The 21,396-nt window shown below is 37.8% G+C and overlaps 1 protein-coding gene across 1 annotated transcript in view; it reads right to left on the reverse strand.

Moving 5' to 3' along the window:
- Window positions 1–21,396, reverse strand: part of THSD4 (thrombospondin type 1 domain containing 4) — a 345,527-nt gene that overhangs the window by 315,260 nt on the left and 8,871 nt on the right. The window contains exons 2-3 of the mRNA XM_064456549.1: window positions 8,523–8,627; window positions 6,067–6,136 (exon numbers count right to left, since the gene is read on the reverse strand). Of these exons, the coding sequence (XP_064312619.1) occupies window positions 6,067–6,136; window positions 8,523–8,551 (99 nt within the window). The 5' untranslated portion in view covers window positions 8,552–8,627. The remainder of the gene's footprint in view (window positions 1–6,066; window positions 6,137–8,522; window positions 8,628–21,396) is intronic.

Consider the following 21,396-nt stretch of genomic DNA (forward strand, 5'->3'; position numbering starts at 1 on the left):
GCTCATTAAAAAAAGGTATATCCCTCTCTGTACACTTTCCCTCTACCTTCCCATCATCCTCTTTCTGCAGCCCAGTAAAAGGAATCATTCCTAGCATCTTAAGCCCTCTGCGGTGTCCTGGAGCAAGCAAGCAAGACTGCCAGCAAAAGCAAAGATGGAAAGACAGAAAGATGAAAAGAAATCAGTGGTCTACTTCTTGATTTTTTCAAAGACAGCGGAAAGCAAGACCAAAACTAGTCTCCTTGCTTTTGCCCCTCAACATAAGTAGTCCAATTAATATAAGAGTATGCCAGAATACCTTTTAAGTTTTAGCATTTCATTTTACTTGTCACAAAAAACATTCCGTTCCCAGGACAAGCTTCCGGAAAGTACATGACTGGCCAGAAAAAGGTCTATCCCACAACAAACAAATGTAGATGTTAAGCAATTTAGAAACTTTAGATAAGGGCATGGTGCGCAGGCAAGCGGGGGAGATGCAGTATTTTTAATCATCTTGTCCTGAAGCAAAGGGAGAGTGCATAGATCCTCACAGTCAATCCACAGCAACACATTAATTTTTTTAAAAGAACTTCTGATAAGCTCCTAATTCAATTTCATGTATTCTGGCAATGCAGTCAACACAGTGCTATTATGTGGTGGATTTAAGGAGAAAAAGGAAAACTGGTAACTCATAAATTACTCCTTCCAGAGGCAAGGAAAAAAAACGTGTCTACTGAAAAGAAACAAAAAACCCAACCCGACTCCCATACCTCCAAATAAACCACGAAATCACCCTCCCCAAAAACAAGTATACTACAGATAGGAAAGCTGCTCTGAACCAAATGTTAATTGCAGAAATTCCCTTTTAGGAACAGAACTGCTATTTGAGTACTCGGCATTGCTACTCAGGCTATATTGCCACATGTAACTGAACTACTTTAGCAGCTCACCATGACGAAATGAGGGATCTTGGCCCCCTTTCCCTTCTCCTGTTCCCCTCTTTCTCCTCAGCTTCTGCTCCTGAACCTGTTCCTTATTTCTCCTTACTTAGCAGTGATGACCCTTCAGCAAGCATATTCAAATCCAACACAAGGAGGGGGGTTCGAGGAGGAATCCACAAAAAACACAACAACACACATCTCAAAGACTACTCAATTCCAAATTTTGCAGGTAGTCACATTCACTTGATACATAGTTGCTTTTCATAGTGACACTGTGTGTCCGATAGCAAGAGGTAACACCCAGCTTATTCCTTCTTTAATTTAGAGCAACCAAAAAGCAACAACACTGAGCCCAAACAGGCTCAAAATTCTTCAACAATATTATAGTCCCCCAATGAAATGCTTGCAATAATAAGTCCTGACACTTCTATAAATTGAAAATTAGTTTGTTAAGATACTGTACCTCCATTGAAGTCAACACTAATCTACAACTGAGTGAAAAAAAGATTTGCATAAATTCAAAGCAACTCCATTGATTCAATGCTACTATTTAATGCTATAGCAGACACAAGATGTTAAAACAAAGAATATTTACATCAGAAATTTTATTTGGACAAACTTTACTACTATTTATGTTACCAATTTTACTAGAATAAACATGGTATAAACATAACTACAGCTTACTTTCTTAACACAGCCACATATGATTAGTTTAAAAAAAAACCCATCCAGGAATGACTTCTGAAAAATTGGGAATACAGACTTCGGTAGTTGTCTGGGAAAAGGACTGCTATTTTTCATAGTGTAACCTTCTATTCATCACAGTATGACACATCAGATAAGGCTAAATAATATTTATTCAATAAAATAAGCATAGGGAGAATAGAGAGCTTGACTGCATGACAAGCAGCAGGAGGGCTGTTCTTATGTCCAGCACTGATGGAGAAGGAAAGTCAATTGTTCAAATTGTTCAAATACTAAGAAAGATTGCACTGCAGCCAGTTTCAGACAACTTGGTTGATTTGTGAACACAAGTGGCAATTATTTGGTTTCACATAACATTTCCTCCTTTTTCACTAATACTGGTGAGTGCCTCGGCCTTATGGAGGAGTACACTTGATATTTCAAAATTACATGAGCAATAAGTATGTTAGATCATGAAAAAAGCAACCTCCAAGAAGCCACTGACCAACACACACTACAACCCCTGTCTTCAGCAAGAAACCATAAGTCTTTTACATAGGAATTTTAATTTCTATCTAATGAACATACCATGCTTAATGTATTTGTATTACTGTCCAAAACTGTCCTATTTACAGAATTAAGATTAACAAGCAGAGCAGCACCATAAGGTCAGATGCAGGAAGATGTAAAGATGCTCTTTGTTTTCAGTTTTTCTGCACTTCTGACAGGACAGACAGCGTTGTTTAAAGTAAATAAGCACAAAAGCTACTTCTATATAAAAATCAGGTAGCCAGGTATTTCTGAATCTAGAGATTCTGTATTGGTCAATTCTGACTTTGTATGCCAGACAAGCTTCCAAGACATTAATTCCAAAATTATAAAATCTAAAAGCAGAAAACATCGACCAGTCAAATATTTCCCCCAAAATGTATCTTCTTACTTGCTAGTGTTCAAAACATTTTCCCTTTAAAAGCTAAGCTTAAGTTTCCCTGAAGTAACAAAAGAAGGGGGACTGAAATAGGATAATATTGCATTTAGTCTGGGGATGGGGCAATGGCAGGGGCAGTGGCTCCTGAAAGCAGAAGAGTTACAGAAAAAAATGGGGGGAAAAAAACCCACAAAACAAAAAAACACCTTTCCCATTTGGTCCTGTCATCCCTGCAAGTCTTAGTTCCACTATGAGAACTTCCCTGCTATGGAAGTAATTTAGCTCATTCTTCTAGCTAACAGTCCCAGGCTGTCATGCCAGAAATGGATTTTTGGACGTGCATCTAAGGAAAGCAACCTGCGGAGCTCTGCTCTTCTAGATTTTATTGATGAAATTTCCCTTTAAAAAAATTCTTTTAAACTGCTACTTGATAAAATAAACTTCTTTCTTCATGTTGAAGTCCTAACTGTATGCCACTAAGTCAGGAGTAGCTAAATGGTAAATTTAAGTAGTTCTAATATACTGAAGCTAAATAAAAACCCTTACAAGTAAGAGTTAGGAAACTACAAACAGATTTTTGTTCAAAAATCTACATTATGTCAGCCTCTCTGAAACTAATATGGCTTTAAACATAGATTCGAAAAAAAAGAAGAAACAAAAGATTAAAATCTAGCAAGATTTTAAAACAAAAAAAGGATAGTATTTCCTGATAGTTTTAAGTGTTCTCAAGTCCTAAAAAAACCCAACATCTCAGCTGGACTGTGGGTGCCCAGAGGCAGTTACAACTGGATTTCCATGAACTGCTTTGGGCATTGTCCTGGGATTTATTTTAATTTCCCAAAAGTTTTAGTGTAAGAAAAAAAAACTAGACTGCTTGGGAATATTTTAATAAATTACTCAAATACCCAAGTTCAATTATCTGATTTTATTTCCCTGCCCATAGCTTTCAGAGCAAAAATAACTGTATGCAGGGTACACAAGACAGAATCCGAACACTTTCCAACACTGCATGTTCAAGCATCAATCATGCATGCATGCTTAACTTTAAGCTGCAAAAAAAACCCCCACACAATAAGGATTGGGGTACAAGCTACTGTTCTATAGAATTCAGCTCTAGTTACTCAGCTTCCACATACTGTACTCTCTGACTCTGTGTATGAAAGTTACCAAACACCACTTCTGTTATTCACCACATTGTTAAAATGGCATATGGTTCATCAAATCCTTCCCTCCTCCTCCTGACCCTTTCTTCCTGCAAAATCAACCTCCTCTCACATAGAAGGAGCTCTGCCAAACAGCAGAGACATCCATGCAGAAATACACAGAAGATGCTGGCTAGGGATGCCAGCAAACACGTGTCCAGGTTACTGCATCAAAAGAACAGGAACAACGTCCAGAGCTACAAAGCTGAGAACTCAGACTCAGAAACACGTCTGATATGGCCTTCAGAGCTACTAACAGCCCCTCTCATCTGGAGCTGATAGGTCAGTCAGAAAGTTTCTGCAAAGTATAATAAATGCAGACTTCCAGTCTAAACCCAGTTTGGCATGAATAGAATCTTCTCCAGGAGTATAAGATCTGAGGATGACAGACAGCCTTGGAGCCTGTATGAGATTGTCACTATGAAACTTCTGCCTCTCTTGCTTTCAGTAAAAAGAACAGCTCAAAGGTAGCTACCATGCCCCTTAGTGCCATGCCTTCAGTCCCTTTAACTAGTACAGGAGACACTCCCTTGGTGCCATGCCTTCAGTCCCTTTAACTAGTACAGAAGACACTCCAGACTCATGCCATTTCTCTTTCAAAACAGGGAGTTTGATTTTATTAGAATTAATTCTGGAGCTTCACAGAATGAAGCAACTGTTTCTCTGACTTACTGTGTTTTAGTTAGTAGATTTTTTCTCCTTTTGGAAGCTGGATTGCAGCATCTCTCCACTGTCAATGTTACAAAGGAATGTCTAATTAGACAGAGTATTGAAAACAGAGCAGCAGCATGACCATCTCAACTGCACAACAAAATAGAAGAGATCTAAAGTAGGGAAAAATACTATGTTTTATGCAGGTTTAGAATAGAGCACTTGGGCAGCTTGAGAAATGCTGCAGACTGGACCATGCCAGTTTCAGACTGCATCATTACTGACCTCATTTAACTTGTCTTACAATTAGGCTGCAGGAGGAGTTGAACACGTCAGCTATGTTCTTCAGGAAACATAACTATCAGACGGCTTCAGGTTTCTAGTCCATGCCTATGGAGCTATTGTCCAAATAATTTTTTTACCCTAAAGACAGTGGCACATGCACATAAAAAAAGGAAACCCTGGAAACTTGCCTTTTATCTCCTTTAAAAAGTGCAGTTTAAAAATAAATATGCAACTTGCATTATTATTATTTTTAAATTTGTAGTAAAAGCAAACTTTTTTTAAGAATAGGTTATTTGATACCTTTGAATGCAATCAATTAATTATTAAATACCAATTAAGAAATGAGAACATCAATATAAGGACACAGCCCATAAAGAGATAGAAGAGCATTCAAGGGGTCTCCCCTCTGGTCTCTGGTAGAATCAGCAATACCTACACATCATTCCTGACAAATATTTGTCCAACACATTCTCAGAGACCTCCATCACGGAAATTGTAAATGTCAATATGTCCTTACCATGAGAAGTTTTTCTAACATCAGACTTAAGTTTTCCTTGCCCCAGTTCAAACCCATTTCTTCTCATCTACTCCACCACAGACAGAAAGAATAGCCTCCTCTTTAGCACTCGTAAGTATTTGTTATGGAGACTGTGGAGATTATACCTGCTTCCTCCACCAGTCTTTTAATCTTTAGACTACACAACCTGAATTCATTCAAACTTCCCTCAGAGGTAAGACTTTAGAGCCTCTTGAGGATAATCACTGCTGCCCTCTGTTTCTCACCCAATTGTCCACTACTTTCCTGAAAAGCAGTGCACAAACCTAACCTAAGTATTCCAGCCAAGGTCTCACTAATGCTGAGCAGGATGGAGGGTGTGCAGGCTGCAAGCCTTCTTAGACATGGCAATGCTTATGAGGAGTGAACTCTTCACAACAGCGCAACAGGAAAGTTCAGCAGTTTTCACCTCTGATCTCTAGCAGTATAAATCTAGCAACAGAGTGTGGTTTGAGTCTAACTTCTGTTTCAGACATCTCTATCTCTCTAAGAGAAAGAGCTATGTATGAGCAACTGGATATTTCTGCTAATCACTCCATGTTTGAGTGCTGCTCTCACTGACATAAATTCTTACTCCCCTTTGTCTTATGTGATGAAAATGCTCCAAAGCTTGGTGAACTGACAAAGACCTATTTTTGACCTACAACACTCCAGACAATTACTCAGCTAATTAACCATGTTGAGCCTCTTAACCAAGTATGTATTTATATTTTTAAAAAAAAAAAACAAGCCACATTATTCCCAGAACTTTATTTAGATTACATTGCTTTATGCATCTTACTCTAATGTTTTCTACATTTACCTTTAAGTATACAAAATCTGAATATTTTTCAGGCTTACCTTTCTGTGTTCAATTGAAGGCTGTGGGATGACCAGTTGAAATCCCAGCACTGCTAGGGAACTGAGAAGTCTGAAAAAGCAAATAGTGAAACAGAATTACCACTAATAAAAACCACACATCTACAACCTATTACAGGGCTTCATACCGCAAGAACATACTTAGACATTTAAATACCATTACTAACCAAAGCAGACTCACTAAACTGGATGAAATATTCTCATGAAGTTCTCTTCACAGCAGGCAATACCAGGTACATACATATAATACTTGTCTATCTATAAAGCAAAAGTGCACCAAATAAAATCCATTGATAGTATTTCATGTAACTTTATGTTTAAAATAAAATATTTTTGGCATTGCATATTTTAACACCTCAGCATGTGGTGTCATACAGACATAAGCTTTGCAAGTTTTCTAAAGTGCTAAGTAAGAATTCACCCATCTGTGGGCTAAGTATGCTCCTATCTCTGGTTCATTTTACAGATGAACACTCCACCTCCAGCACACAGGAAACATGCAAAGAATCACCATGATTTTGCAGAAAATTGTTTCTTGCTCAGCTGCCTAACACTTGTGAATATTGAATAACCCCTAACGGCCACCAAAGATGGAAAGTAGCGGAGACAGCTCACCAGAGACTCAGGATAAGCAGCTAAGCATCACCCCAGTCCCCAGTCTTCAATCTGAAAGGAGTCATAACGGGAACCAAGCCCAATCAAACTTTGTTCTGTCAAGCCTCACCACTGTAATTATAAGTTAGGCTCGGTTAGCTCCGTCTTTTGTTTCATATATAAGTTCGCTTCTGTATCTGCTGTTGGATCTCTCAGAAATAATGGTATCAACCATTTCAAACACACAGGAGATCTGCCAGGAATATTTAAGCTATCCTGAGGTAAGCCTCCAGCTTCAAATCAGTGTGCAGCAATTTAATTTTTTTTTAATGTTATTTCCCTCAGTAGGTTGCTTTGGCTAACTTCTCTGGACTAGGCGCTTTATTTGTCATGCTTGACTAACATTAGGCCTCCCAAGCTGCAAAAATAGGCTTCCCCAATTTCAGTGGGTTTGGTGCAGGTATTCTTACTGTGCAGAAAAGCCAAAAAGAACAAGTGCTCCCCAAAATAAGGCAAAATTTTCCAAGTGTACATGAACAGGTCAGGTACCAATTGCAGCTGATTGATGGCTGTTTAACTCAGGCCTCTGTGTAAGAACCTTGCTGGTACAGCCCATGATCTCACAGTTATGGCACTGTTTGGAGCCAAGAGCCTAGTTTAAAGCAAAGTCAGAATTCTAACTGCCAGCCTACCCAAGTGAACTCACTGGCAGTACCAATCTCTGTTTAACTGGAGGGGCGCAAAGAAAAGCAAAGCGGTATTAGCTTTACTGTAGGAGCAGCAGGAAAAAGTTTGCTATTTAATAGCTTATTTAGGAACACCTCTCAGAGTTCTTCCTCTGTCATGCAGTGAGTATTAGCTCTCCATGAACAAAGCTGGAGGGTACCAAAATAGATTTCTTGCATGGTTGCTCTCCCGTAGTAGTTGTATTTTATGAAGGGCTATCATGGCCAGCTGTGGATTGTCCAGATAGGAATGAAAGTACTTTAGCCAAGTGATTAGTACTGGCTAGTGCAGTACAGCTCATCTCATATTCCCAACTTCCCCACAAATTAAAGTCTGCAGAACAGCTTAAGTCTGGGACAGCTTGGGAGGACCTATGCAGGGGAAAGTCTCAACAGGAAAAGTAACACAGGTAGTGTCAATAATATGCAACAGATACATTTTGATGTGAAATCTGCCCTAGCATATTAGGAGGGTGCCAGAATAGCAATTCAAAGATTGATGTCTGAAATTCACAAGAAGGAAGTTTAGATCAGAAGTGTTACTGACAGTATCTCCAGACAAATGACAAATAACGAAGGTCAACCTTTGTTCATGTAGCATCACAGCTGCCTGTTTTCTCTGAAACTGCTTGCCCAACTACAGAACTGGACAGACCAGCTTGGAAACAGCTGAATGTTTCCTTTGTCAGAAAAGCTGTTTGAAATCTCTTTCCTATGTTTGCCATTGGCAAACTGTTTCAGGAATGCATAATATAAAACCCTGAATGAATTGCAGCGCAGGTACTAAAACATGTAGATCAGTAATTTAAGCCCAGTGACTGTAGTTGTACAGCATCATCAAAAAAAGGAACTTTCCAAAGCTATATGCCATCACATCGGCACACATTAACAGATGCTATAAGCATAAACACTGAAAACTTCCTTATTTTACTATCACCAAAGAATGCTATGTCTGGTATGCATGTACTTGGTTATTTGGTCTTTGGACAAGATTTTTGTTTGTCCTCCTACGATACACACACTTTCAACACCAAAGCAAGAGACAACCAAATTGATATTTACTGCAGTATGTTAAAATCATATTAAATAAGATTTTAACACTTTTATTGCATTACTTACCTCAAAGAAACTATTAAACTGTCTACCATGATCCTTTAATGCAAGGTGTCTTGAAGCAAAAAAAAACAAACTGTGGTACAGCACAATGCCGATCACACACAAATCCTACAAGAAGAAAAGAGAAAAACATTTAAGTGCTTACTCAGTATTTTCCAGGATGTCTATGAAACTGGATACAGACCTACATTGAGTCATCCCTACCTCAATTTTGAGACTTTACAGCAACTCAAACTGGAAATCCATGAATGTATTGGACACACCCCAATTTTTGCAACAGGACATCAACAGTGCCAAAGTGCTTTGCTGAAAGACTATGGGATACAAAAATCTCTATTTGATGCCCAAGGATGCAAATCTGATGTTAAACTTACTTGCCTTTTTATCTCACATTCCTTGTATGTCACTCATATGACAATGAAGCAAACAGCTTTAAATAAAGTCCTGCGTTAACAAAATTCATAGAGCTGAAACTGGGTTGCCAAATTCTGTTGAATAGCAATATTATTAATACATAATGCAAGGATCATCCTGTTGTGAGCACTTGTACAGTCTGCAGAGAAGAGCAGTGTTGTTCCCTCTCTATTAGAGATGGCAAACCCAGCCACAATGAAGTTAAATGCCTTGCCCACAGTCATGGAGAAAATCTGGGATTAAACAGCATTCTGAATACAAATTCAACTGATCCTTATTTCCAAATACTATCACTATATCACAACTACTGCAAATGCATAGTAGCCCTTCCAGACCTTGAAAGGGTTATTACCTAGGTAATCTCTTATTTGTCTGGAAACACTCTCAAACATTCAGACATCAGGGAGTTTTTATTTTGGTAAATTTGTAATCATGTATTAGACACCTAAAATGCTGCACCAGAATTTTCAGGCAGGAAAGAGATCCTTGCAGTAAGGAAATACAATATAAATCGGGGTGAGGGGTGGGTGGAGAATGGGGGAAGGAGGGAGGACAAGAGGAAATAAAATATTAGGAATGAACCTATATCCATATATTTCAGAATTTGGTCAACCGCTTCTGTATCTTGCCATTTACAAGTGGTTACATGTTGAAATGCAGTGAAGTTAACAGAAACAAGAGAACATTGCTGTTCATAAAGACCTCTCAGTTTCTGTCAGGCAGCCAGATAATTAAAATCTGCCTAAAAAGGGACAAGACTTAGAAGAACTTAAGACATGTGCAGTTAGATAAACTACAGATCCTGCTGCTAGAAAATGTGTATTGTTTGCAGATAACTGGACAAACTAAACATTCCCTCCCCCTCATCCCCCCCCCCCCCGCCCCCAAATAAAAATCAAAGAATAACAAATTTGTTTTAGGAAATCACAAAATACATCTAAAACTTTAAAAGACAATACCTCTTTTGTTATTGCTCAATCATTTAGGTTTTTTTAATGGAAGTTGAGTATTTGGGAAAGTATCATGACATAAGTTCTGCACATAACCGGTTTCACCTAGTCATGAGGAAGAAAGCATTAGGGCTCAGCTAAACACCATTCATTCTTTCTGCAGTTCCATGGTTGTCAGTAGATCTAAGAGGCTTTCTCAAACTTACTCACCGATTTCACTGTTTCGCTCTGTACAATTGTTTTTTAAAAGATGGGCGGCACTTCTGAAAACAGATTTTTAGTCTAGATTTCCTGCAACAGTTGACACCATTTAAGCTTTTAGCACATAGTTTCATTAAAAGCTACATTTCTTTAAATGTTAGGCAAGTCCACATATACAGGACTAACACAATGCATTTAGACAGATCCCATAGAATACTATTTACTAACAGACAGTTTGAATTGTGAAGGAAACAAATTACTCACTTCCTGCAACCTGACTCTTAATTACCAGTCATACTGCAGCAATAGTCCTTTAAAGTCTTTTACATCACTTACTGAAAATGGAGGATATGCAAGTAACATTGATTGTAATCAACAAGGTTTCAAGTTCTTATCATTCTGGTTTTTTCCAGATGTACTTTGTTTTGGTTTTTTTTTCACTCCACTAATCTTTTTATCCAACATCCTTGTATGGAGGGACACAATTTTAGCAGACTATTGTTACAGGATACAAACTCACAGAAAAAGGAATGTGCACTCTGTAACCCACTTTGTAAACTGTACCTCATTTGAAAAGCAGAAAAGATACCATTATAGATCTAGTTTTGTGAAGAAGTAGGGGAGGGACCTCTAGTGTTTCTGGAGATAGTTCTTAAAAAGACTGCTTAAATTCCATTCATATGTTGTCAATTTTTTCATTTCATCTGTATCTTCATTGTCAATGGCAGGTTGCATTACAAACTCAGCTTTCAACAGCATTTCAATGCCTTTTCCAAGACACTTCTTACTGCAACTCATAGATACATTTCTTTTGAAATATCATTTGTAGCACATAGTGTAAAAACTGCTAAGCATCTACGCAACTTAAGAGCTTGTTTTCAAAATTATTTAAGTGCTTAGGTGTTTACAGCCTATTGAAAAGAAATGTCGTTTTGGCAGTGGTGGTTTTGATATGAAAACGTGCAAATGTGACAATCATTTTCCCTCCAGAAGATCCAGGGCAAAATGAATACCTGAAATGGCCAGACAGTTAACACTAGGATTAAATAACATGTATTTTGGTGTGGAAACTATCAAAAGCCTGATGAGGTGTACTATGTGTTAATCACTGCAATAAGTTTTGTAAATTTAAAAGCCAAATTAACTTCCCACAAGGGGCTTAAAAGTACTATAGGCCTACCTAGCAAAAGACTTTCTAGCAACCCTGTTTACAGCAGATTAAATATTAATATCTCAACTGGAACAAACCACACTCCTGTACTTCAGCAAGACTTTCTCCACTGCATTAAAACATTTGACATTTCAGCAATCTTCCCCATTTCACCTCCAAGTGGGATGAAAACAAAATCTTTTAAACTGGGTAGGGAAAAAAAAACAAACAAAAAAAACCCCGCACACCCAAAAAACCAAACACACCACACACACACAGGATGCAACAGAATTCAAACCCCCTCTCCAGAACAACCATGGCATGACGATCAAAGGGAGAGGCGTTTCACTGCATATAATAAAATCTGCATCAGGTCACAGAAAATGAGACTGGATAAAGACTCTGATTAAAGTCTCCTCCCCTTTCACACTGTAAGTGGGTGACCCTAACACCTTCCGACTGCTGCTGCCAGTCTCAGTAGTTACACTACCAAGTTACAAGCTAATCATAACCATTCTGTGTCTTGCTATTTACTGAAATTTACTCTGACACTCTCAACATTACGTGCAGATTCTCCTTAATCATCTCAGTCCAGCAGCCCACTTGCAGTCAGACATTGCAGCCCTTTGTCAGCAGGGCTCAGATGAGTGTCTAAGTGAAATCAGAAAACAAAAATACTAGTTTGTAATGGAGTTTTCAAAAAGCGGCAGAGATGGATAACAGCAGTAACTCAGAAAAAAAATAATATAGTAGGCTCACAGGCAATCCCAGAAATTTGCTGATATGGACACACAGTAAGATTTCTCAAAATTATCAGGACAGACACCACAGACACTGCACAGAAAGTTAAGAGGAACAAAGTCTACTGGGAAGTCAGTGAGATTTTCTCCTCGATGAATTAACTTAAATAAATGTCTTCCTTTAAAGTGGTTTGAAAATTTGCAGATAACCAATGAATTAGTTACCCTATCTTCTTAAATATCATGGGACCACTCACATGCAATTTTTTCATGTGACTATACCCTTTGTGTATTATATTTCACTTTCATGAATTCCAATGTGATTTTAGCATCAACCTATACTTCTTATAAATCCTGCCGAATCACATATATCCATATGCATCTATATACTAACTGTAACAGAAATTTCTTAACATGTACATATGTGCAGTACCTACTGAAACAATCTAAGACTATTTTAACTCACAACAAGGATGTGAGACACATCATGTAGAAATATACGCTAACTCAACTAAGTTCAGAATTGCTCTGTGCTTTTAGCCTATTTTATCTTGTTGACTTAAGTATGTAGCTATATTTCCTTCAGTATTTATCTTTCTAGTTAGATTATGCATCTTGCCAGCTAGTGTCAATGGCGACTTGAAGTAGCTATGAAACTTGAGCATCATTCCAAAGTCATGCTTCCAGTGATGTGGAATTGTATTATTTAGAAAAAAATCATAAATAAATAATATTTAGAAATACTTGAAGAAAAAATATTTTACCCTTTAAGATTGCCTTTGAATCTGTTGCCTTGCACATTGATAAAGTATCTAATAGTTTAGTTCTTCACACCTATTAAACAATGTTCAATGCAAGTCCTTTGGATTGCATCCAAAATTCAATGCATGCAGAAGACTTTGATAAAGCACCTCACAGTGCACCAGGTTTAGCTACATAATTTGTTCATACATCCAACAGCTTGGACTGCAGCTGTTGACACCTACCACCAGAGTTTTAACCCCTTCAAATACTCATTAAATACATTAAAACATACACTTGTCTCTGAAAGCTGCATTACAGAGAAATCTAGCATTAGATCTGATGAAAAGTTCTGATGCTTACACAGAGCAAACATTTTCATTAAAACAAAAATTGCAGGTTACTCCACCTAACCCTGAAGGTGCCTCTCTGTTTTACTTTAAATGCTTTGAAAACTCTAAAGTTCTCCTTCTGGGTGTGTCCAGAACTACTGCAGTCCCAGGAAAGCTCAGTGCCTGTCTCCAATCTAAGCTTGATCAAGATCCAGAAGTTCTCATTTCTATTACCAAAACTGCACAGAAAACCCCACAGTCCAGTAAGTATACTCCACAAACAACGTAGCTAGAGACGTGATCAAGCCTCTTACATTCACAGGTGCAACTACTAATTGTCTTTTAAACATAGCCTCTGGCATCATCTGCTTTTGCATAACAGCTTGGTGACTCATGCCCTGTGATAGGCAGCCGTGACTCAACAGTCTCTGCACGAAGTGGAGAGGCACTCCCTTGTGCCTCAGGGCCACACCTTTTCCACTGCTGTACAGACTAATCTGGGTGAAGGTGCCTACATTTCTATAAAGTTGTGCTTCTACACAGAAGCACCACAGACCCTAAATAAAACAGTAGTTGTGAGTTTGAGGGCCATCCTGGAGAAGTCGGAAATTTTGGTCCCATTTCTATAGGTGTTTCTTAATTCAGCAAACGTTCCACTTCTCAAAGAACATTTTCAGCTCAGTTCTTTGGAAGGATGTGTAACCTGATTCTTTGGCATACAATTCTATAACATTTAATTGTCCTCTGAATATCTAGGACACAAACTGTAAGTTAGTGAAATCCAACAGTGACCATACACACATCATTTCCCAAAATATCCATTCACAAGATGCAAATTCTGGCTTGTAAAATATTGTTAAGCTGGAGGGCGCCACAATTGCTCTTCCTAGAAAGGTTAGACTAGATGATCTCTGAGGTCCCTTCCAACCTGTCATTGTGTGGTTCTGTGAATTCAAACAATTTTGCTTTGGTCTTTGTTGAAGTACATATAATTTAATTGAAGATCTAACAAGGGTTGTGACATTAATCTTGTAAGTAAAGGGGAGAAGCAAGAAAGTGCTTGTTTATAGGTTGTAAGCTGCAGTCGTATTACATATTACTAGTAGGATTCATTTCTTGAATTTTTCCTCTAGATTAAATTTCTGTTAATCTTTGTTCACAACAGGTTATGTATTTACTGAATGTGCACTATTAATAAAAATATCATAAAAGTGAAAATAAAGAATCTGATCTAAAATTCACTAAAGACCCCTTAAACTCAATAATAAGCTTAAATATGGATCTAATGCCATAGTAATAGGTTTGATAATCAAATAAAGTGTATTGTAGCATGAATTATGACATACAGTTAGTTAAGATCAATTGCAAAGGAAGCGTGCTGGAGTAGCAATGCTAAGTTGATTAGTAATTCTGATATGATTTATAACTCTCAAATCCTGAAAAGGTAGTTTATGTGGAGATCAGATTTATCCAACTTAAAGAAAAATTAAAAAAACCAAACACACAACCAGAAATCACAAAATCAAATTGATTGTCAGAAAAATTGAATAATTGTTTTTTATTTCTTTGAAATAATAACACAGAAAGATTACTTTCTCAAGATTCAGGCTGTACCAAAACTGACATTTTCAGTCTGATTTTGCCCCCTCCTTCATCTTTTTAAAAGTATTAGTTAATGCTCACAAACACTTACTGCATTTAAAGTTCTCATGTGTGGTTTCCAGGCGGAGGACAATTATGCAAAAGGTAAAATGAATCACAAAACCAAGATCACATAGCTGTCCAAATTGACAGATTCTTCAATGTAACTATGTGGAAATTACTGCAAACCTATCCTAAGGTCATTTCAAGATTTCAGATTGACAGACTGTACAATTTTAGCCAAATACCTGGCATTATTTTTAAAACTGTGCTTAGTAACTACAATTTTTAGAACAATGATTTCTTACAATGACACAGTAGATGGACAACCTCATTTGTATCTGAACAATGTTTTGCCAAGAAATCACAACTCAAATTACATTTTTCAGTTCTTGAATCTACATTGTCTTCTACAGCAGCCAATTTAGAAAACATTATTAAGCTCCAAATTAGGGTCCTATAGAGCTTCATTAGGTCACTGACCTTTCCCTGACTTTATTGTATTATTTTCTACAGACAGTCTAAAGTCAGGATAACATTTTCCACAATTTTCTATGAAGTAGTAAAGACAGATACTATATTTTACTGAAAAGATCCCTCAACTCTTCAAAATCTTTTGTAGGCAGAATAAAAGGAAACTAGAAAATACCTCCAATAAACAGAGGATAGACCAACTGGTTGCAGCATGTATTTAGTATTCTATTTTATGCAAGTTAATTGGTATTACTGCTTACGGGATGGATACAAAACACACACTCCTGTATCTATAAGGTATATTTTAAAAAGCCCAGCACTAAATTAACAAAGCTAAGTCAGCCAAGCCACATAGCGGTTGGGTTTCTTACCTTCCCTTCTCTCTCTAAAGAGTCTGCTGCCAGAATCCTGATACCAGCCTGACACTATTCAGTGATTTCAGGAATTCCATCTCTTGCCATAGTTGCTTTGTATCACCAGCGCAGAACAAACTGGATAGACCTTACATAAAATGCGTATATAAGGACCTGAACAATTCTGTTCCTGTCTGAAAGTACTTACTCAATGTTCAACTAGTATAGTCTACTTGTGTCATGGAAATGTGGCTGCAGATTTCCTTTGCTCACAGATCCACTAATAATCATTGTACACACAACCGTTAAGAGCAGCTTGTGCCACACTTAAATCAGCTCAGAGAACTGAAAGAACTTCTAGCAGTTTCAGCGTTTGAAAACTATGAAAGGTGCCACTTATCACAACTCTACATATTAGAAACGATCACCTCTTCTAAGACGACACATTCCATATATTTAAATAAGTTTGGCTCTCATTTTAAAGGACTTTTTTGCTACAACCTGAGTATTCCAGACCAAGGATGTAGAAGGGACTGCATATGTAAGCAGGGGTGGGAGATTACATGGTAAAGACCCCTTTCATAAAACTTTCTTTACCTTTCCATAATTCTGATCAATGTTAATCTGAATGTTGATATTGAAAGATATGGAAAAAGAAATGGTTAACAGCCTAAAATGTCAGGTGGAAAAACCTGACACCTCTATAAGCACAGATTCAAAATATAGGTGAACCCTTCATTGTTATGACAAGCAAGAGAAACAAACTTGTATGAACTTTGCTATGATTAAACAACTACAGTCTTGCCTACAAAATGAGCAGTAAGAGCACAATTTATTTTCAACAAGTTACTGTTCTAAATACCTTTCTACCAAGTGTAAGTACCTAGAGTGGTGTTTTATATTTGGTTCATATACTGCTTTTGAGACCCCCTCCACGTTGTGGAGACTCAGGCAAAACCCTGCTGTGACTAGTGGTTAGAATGCCCTGGCTAGAAATATTAATTGAGAGAGGTAGTATATACGAAATGTCAGTTTCCAAGTCTATTTAGTAAAAGTCTTAACAATACTGATATTGCAAAGCATATAACTGCTTTTCAGAGCAACTAGGAACACCAGAAATTTCTTAGAGCCTCTTTTAGCCAGCCTAGTTTCTTTACCTGTAAATATGTCAAAGGAAAAGAGCTTTTCTTATGCTCCTTTCATGACTTTCTTAATTAAAACTGTTTTCAGAACAGAAGGTGTGTCTCTGAAATCAAAGAAAAGCTTCTAACTTTCAACTTAGTTGGTGTTTTTTCAAAAAATAGGCTTGCAACTGTGTTTAATTGGAGTTTATATCAAGTAGTAGATGATGGTTCTGAGGACCTACTGTCTTTTGCATGAAAACCAAAGACCCACCAGCCTCACTCAGAGAGTTATAACACATCCTATCTGAAAAGGTCATAGAAAACAAGTATTTCAGCAAAGCTAATTGAAGGCACATGTACAAGGAAAGTAACAAGCAACGTATTTCAGCAATATAATCAGCTACAAATAGCTGATTAGTAACACAGCTGGAAGACACCCCTCTCATCAAGTAAAAAGCACATATATGACATAATTACCGTGCACTTAGAAGATACGTTCCTTTTGCAAAGAGGAAATATTGGTTTTCAGTCACCTGTTTAACGAGAACATCTGTCTAGCACAAGTCTTGTTTTCATTTTTGTGAACCACTTCCCATGAGAACTAACTTTTGCACTATTCAATAAACATTGTAAATACACACACAAGCATCAATATCCTCCACATATTAAAAAAAGAAACAAAATATTGGAGGCTGTGCTTCAGAGAGTAAGGATTTTTTGGCCTGAGTATTAGACAACGTTCACAACATTCAACAGCATACATAGGTGAAGATCAAGAAAAATCAGTGTCCCTGTCAAGGTACTACCTGAACACGTGCAATCTCAAAGTATTAGCTTTCACAAAGTTACTTCTGTTTGCTTGCAAGATTTCTGAGGTGCTTGGGGTACCAGTGTTCGAACACAACAGGGAGGAGAGTATGTTGTGGGGACTTGAAGTCTTTGCTTGCTTATTCAGAAACAAAATATTTTCTTTGGAGTATCAGTGGAGCAAACATCTCCCTGCATAAGTAATACCTCCAAATAACAATGCTTCCTGGGAATACTCACACATTGTTCCAGAACAGATAAGTGATAAAGCTGTGTCTGTACAGGGACACTCCAAAAGTCAAACCAAACCACTTTTCAAACATGTTAGCCAACCTCTGATTCTTAGTCCTTGGAAGAGATTATTATAGATCATCCAAGTTACCAGAGGGAACAGAGTCTTGTCAAGATTGACTAAATATTTCTCTTCTTGGTAGCTATTCATATCCTTTACTGTCAGAAAGGCTAAATATTTTAAAGTAAAATCCTCTGCAGTGGAACAGATACTAACTGGAACATGTATCTATAAATAAAATATAGGCATCCATTGAAATGACCATTAAGATCCTCAGGGCTTAATTCCAGACTTTGGCTGCAGTGACTCCAAGGGGTTCTGTAGTACTATTCTCTGCGTACAGAACTATAAATGGGGTAAAAATAATTCCCAGGGAACTTCAGAGATTTCCCTGCTTGTTATGTAGTTCTCTGGTTTGGGTTAAGCATTCTAAAGAAATGCTGGCGTTCCCTCAAGACTTGAACGGGACTTTGACAAAGTAAAACTTTGACAGGTAAAAGCAAGGCAATCGAGCGTCAGTTTATTAGCCCATCTACTTACAAAGAAAACACATTTATAAACAGATATGCCAGGCCACAGCCAAATGAGTATCTCTCCCCCATGCATTCCGGCAGCAAAGGAAGGTCTTGGTAGTCCAACGACTATACCACTGTGATTCAACGCAGTACTGCGCTGCAGACCACTGGCTTCCTGTACTCTCTCTAATGGAGATTAATGTGGGCATGCATCCCAAAACAACTCATCAGATCCTTTTCCACACAAATTTTCAAGGACAAGTGTTTTAACATACATTTCAATACACCATAATTGGAGGGAATAACAACAGCAACTATCTACTGACGCATATTTTGTAGTAACCGATGTCCAAAAAAGTAACCAGGGCTTTTGTAACAAACATTAAACATGACGAAAGTCCTCTTCCCTTCAGTCCTCTCCTGCACCCAGCAAACGCAACTGCTTTATTTTGGCAAAAAGAGATTTCTTTTTCCTTCATGCAATTCCCACCTGAATTGAGCTCCACTTTAATCAAAATGACTAGCATTGCTCAGGCAACAGTACTGCTTCAACCTAGTTGTCACAAAAGAACTGGGCAATGACTTTAAGCCACTGTACTGTACTGGGGCATGGCGGGGACAGAGGTGTACCATCTTCTTAAAAGCTCAAAGATTCAAACAATAGAGTGTCCTCTAACATTTGGGAGAATTTGGGCACTAAACACCACCTAAATAGGTGCAGTATATGACAGCAACATAGGGTTTCAACTGGCTAGTGGCCAGACGCAAGGATGTAGAAGCTTCTCAGGAACCCACATGGGGATATGTTTTAGGGACCACTGAAAAATAAGTGACATATGTCCAAAACAAATAGTGCTGTGATACTATGGCATTCAGATAAATCCTAAACATGCCTTTGCCAAACAAAACATCATAAACCAACTGCTCAGGTCTGTTCTGAAGGAAATTTCATATATCTGATAGCAAGACTTGGGTGCTTTATTTTTAAGAGGCAGTAGAGATAACCGCTAGATCATGGACAGAAACACAGCTCACCAAGTAGCTTACACATCTTGCATTGTGAATTTCAGAGTCTAGGCTCCTGAAACATCTTGAAATGAACTAGTTATAAAAGATTGTTTAAATTACTTTGTTATTAAATAATACTATAAGAATGATGAGATGCTAACTTATTTCTCATTAAAATCCTCTCTGATGTGAGGCTCCCCACATACTGGTATGGAAATGCAACACTGGAATTAGAAGATTTATTGGTTTCTTTTATGTTCCTACATAATGATGAATAATAGGTCTAGTAAGACATCTTACAAGAGCACCGTGGAATTAACCATTTCTTTCATAATTCTGAAACAGAATACCAGGGAATTTAAACCCAACATGAAACTACCAATGGATCTCTGACAGCCAATGGAAGAATGACAATAAGTTGCCTTGTAAATCTTTTGCAAATGTGAAATTCTGCATGCAAATAAATACAGGTATAACTCAGAGAACACACGGAAGAACTGTATCACAGAGTTCTATTTAGCTTTTGTCCACAATAAAATTTATATGAGGGAATCCAGCACAACACCACAGATATTGAATATCCTTATCCTCTGAGCTTGATATAGACAGAATCTTACAAAAAGATCACCGTTACAAAACTGGATAGGCAACCAAGCTAGTAGCATCAGACGCCAGTTGTGCTGTTAAGCCTCTACCATTTAAAGGGGTACATTTGCAGGGGCGCATCTCTTCTTTATGGGAAGATGATGTTAATGGGGATAAAAAGGAAAACACCAAGTTACACAGCTTTAATTAGTAAGGATGACTCACAACAGTATCATGGTGTATTGTTAAGAAAGAGAAATGAATATTCTGGATGATTAGTGACAGCAGAAGAAATGTAAAATTCATATGTTCAGAAACCCAGAAATAATTTATGTTCTCGATTCTACCCCTTGAGACTGAGGCCACTGAATATAATTTTCCTGAAGTCCTTATTCGGTTCAAGTTTGGTTCAGACTTCCAGAAACATCCTAACACTTATATGAATCATACTTCCATGTGGTTAACTCTTCAGCCTCCTGCATTTTAAAACTGAACTGAAAGATCCTTTAAGGGTGGGGAGTGGGAGCGGTTTATTATCATCCTGTCAGTTTGAAAGGGATTTTAGACATCCTACAAATCTTGCCTTGCTGCTATGCCTCATGCTCTGGTGGTCTAGACGACAGCATTTCAGTCCATTTAATGTAAACTGCATGAACTGTTACACTCCTACAGGAGATATCAGTCATTGATACAAAGACATGAAGATAATCATACATTCAAAGAATCTCAGGCTATCAATCACTGAACAGCAAAGTTGAAACATTTCACTTGCTGCAGATTAAAATCTCCCTATTAGGAAATATATAGTTTGGCAGATGCCATCCAGTGGCCTGTGAAGAATATGTTTATGGTTGACAGATAAAAGATACTAACCTCAAAGAATCACCAACAACCCTTGTCACCCTTGCTAATAGTGTTATGCAAAAAACTAAACTAATGAGTCAGGAAGACCGTCACCCTTCCCAGGCCAGGTTCTAGTCTTGAGCTTTTCTCAGCCTATAAGTAAATCTGCTACTGCTTTCAAGAGAGGTTTGCCTGACAGTAGGTCTAAGACTCGACCGTATAATCTGACTTTGAAAGAACTGAAATTACTTTGCTGCTTGCAAAGTCATTTACCGGAGCTGATGTATATGAGTACCCATTCTCATATCTGCAAAAGCCAGAAGGTTTGAAGAGAAAAACAAGTAAGAAATACCATACTTCTCTACAACTCCTGCATGAGCTTGCAAAGAAAGGCAGGATAATTGAAATCCCCTTTTTAACAGAACAGTAGAAACCAGCAGTACAGTTAGTCACAGCATAGTAAAAAGGTGACTGTATCCTGCCTCCCCATCTAGCCATATGTTACTTTATTCAGGATAAACTAGCCTATTCACAATCCCATCTTGCAACACAGCAGTTTGGGCAAAATTATTATACTTGGTTTTGAGGGACCCTGCACCTCACAGCTCAACAGCATACCTGAATTAAGAGGATACCTAGAGCAAGAAAGTGTGACTACCACAAAACAGGACTACAGCAGGTACAGCCTTCTGGCTGTGTCTAAAATC

Source organism: Phalacrocorax carbo, chromosome 7 (assembly GCF_963921805.1).
Source record: "Phalacrocorax carbo chromosome 7, bPhaCar2.1, whole genome shotgun sequence".
Classification (NCBI taxonomy): Eukaryota; Metazoa; Chordata; class Aves; order Suliformes; family Phalacrocoracidae; genus Phalacrocorax; species Phalacrocorax carbo.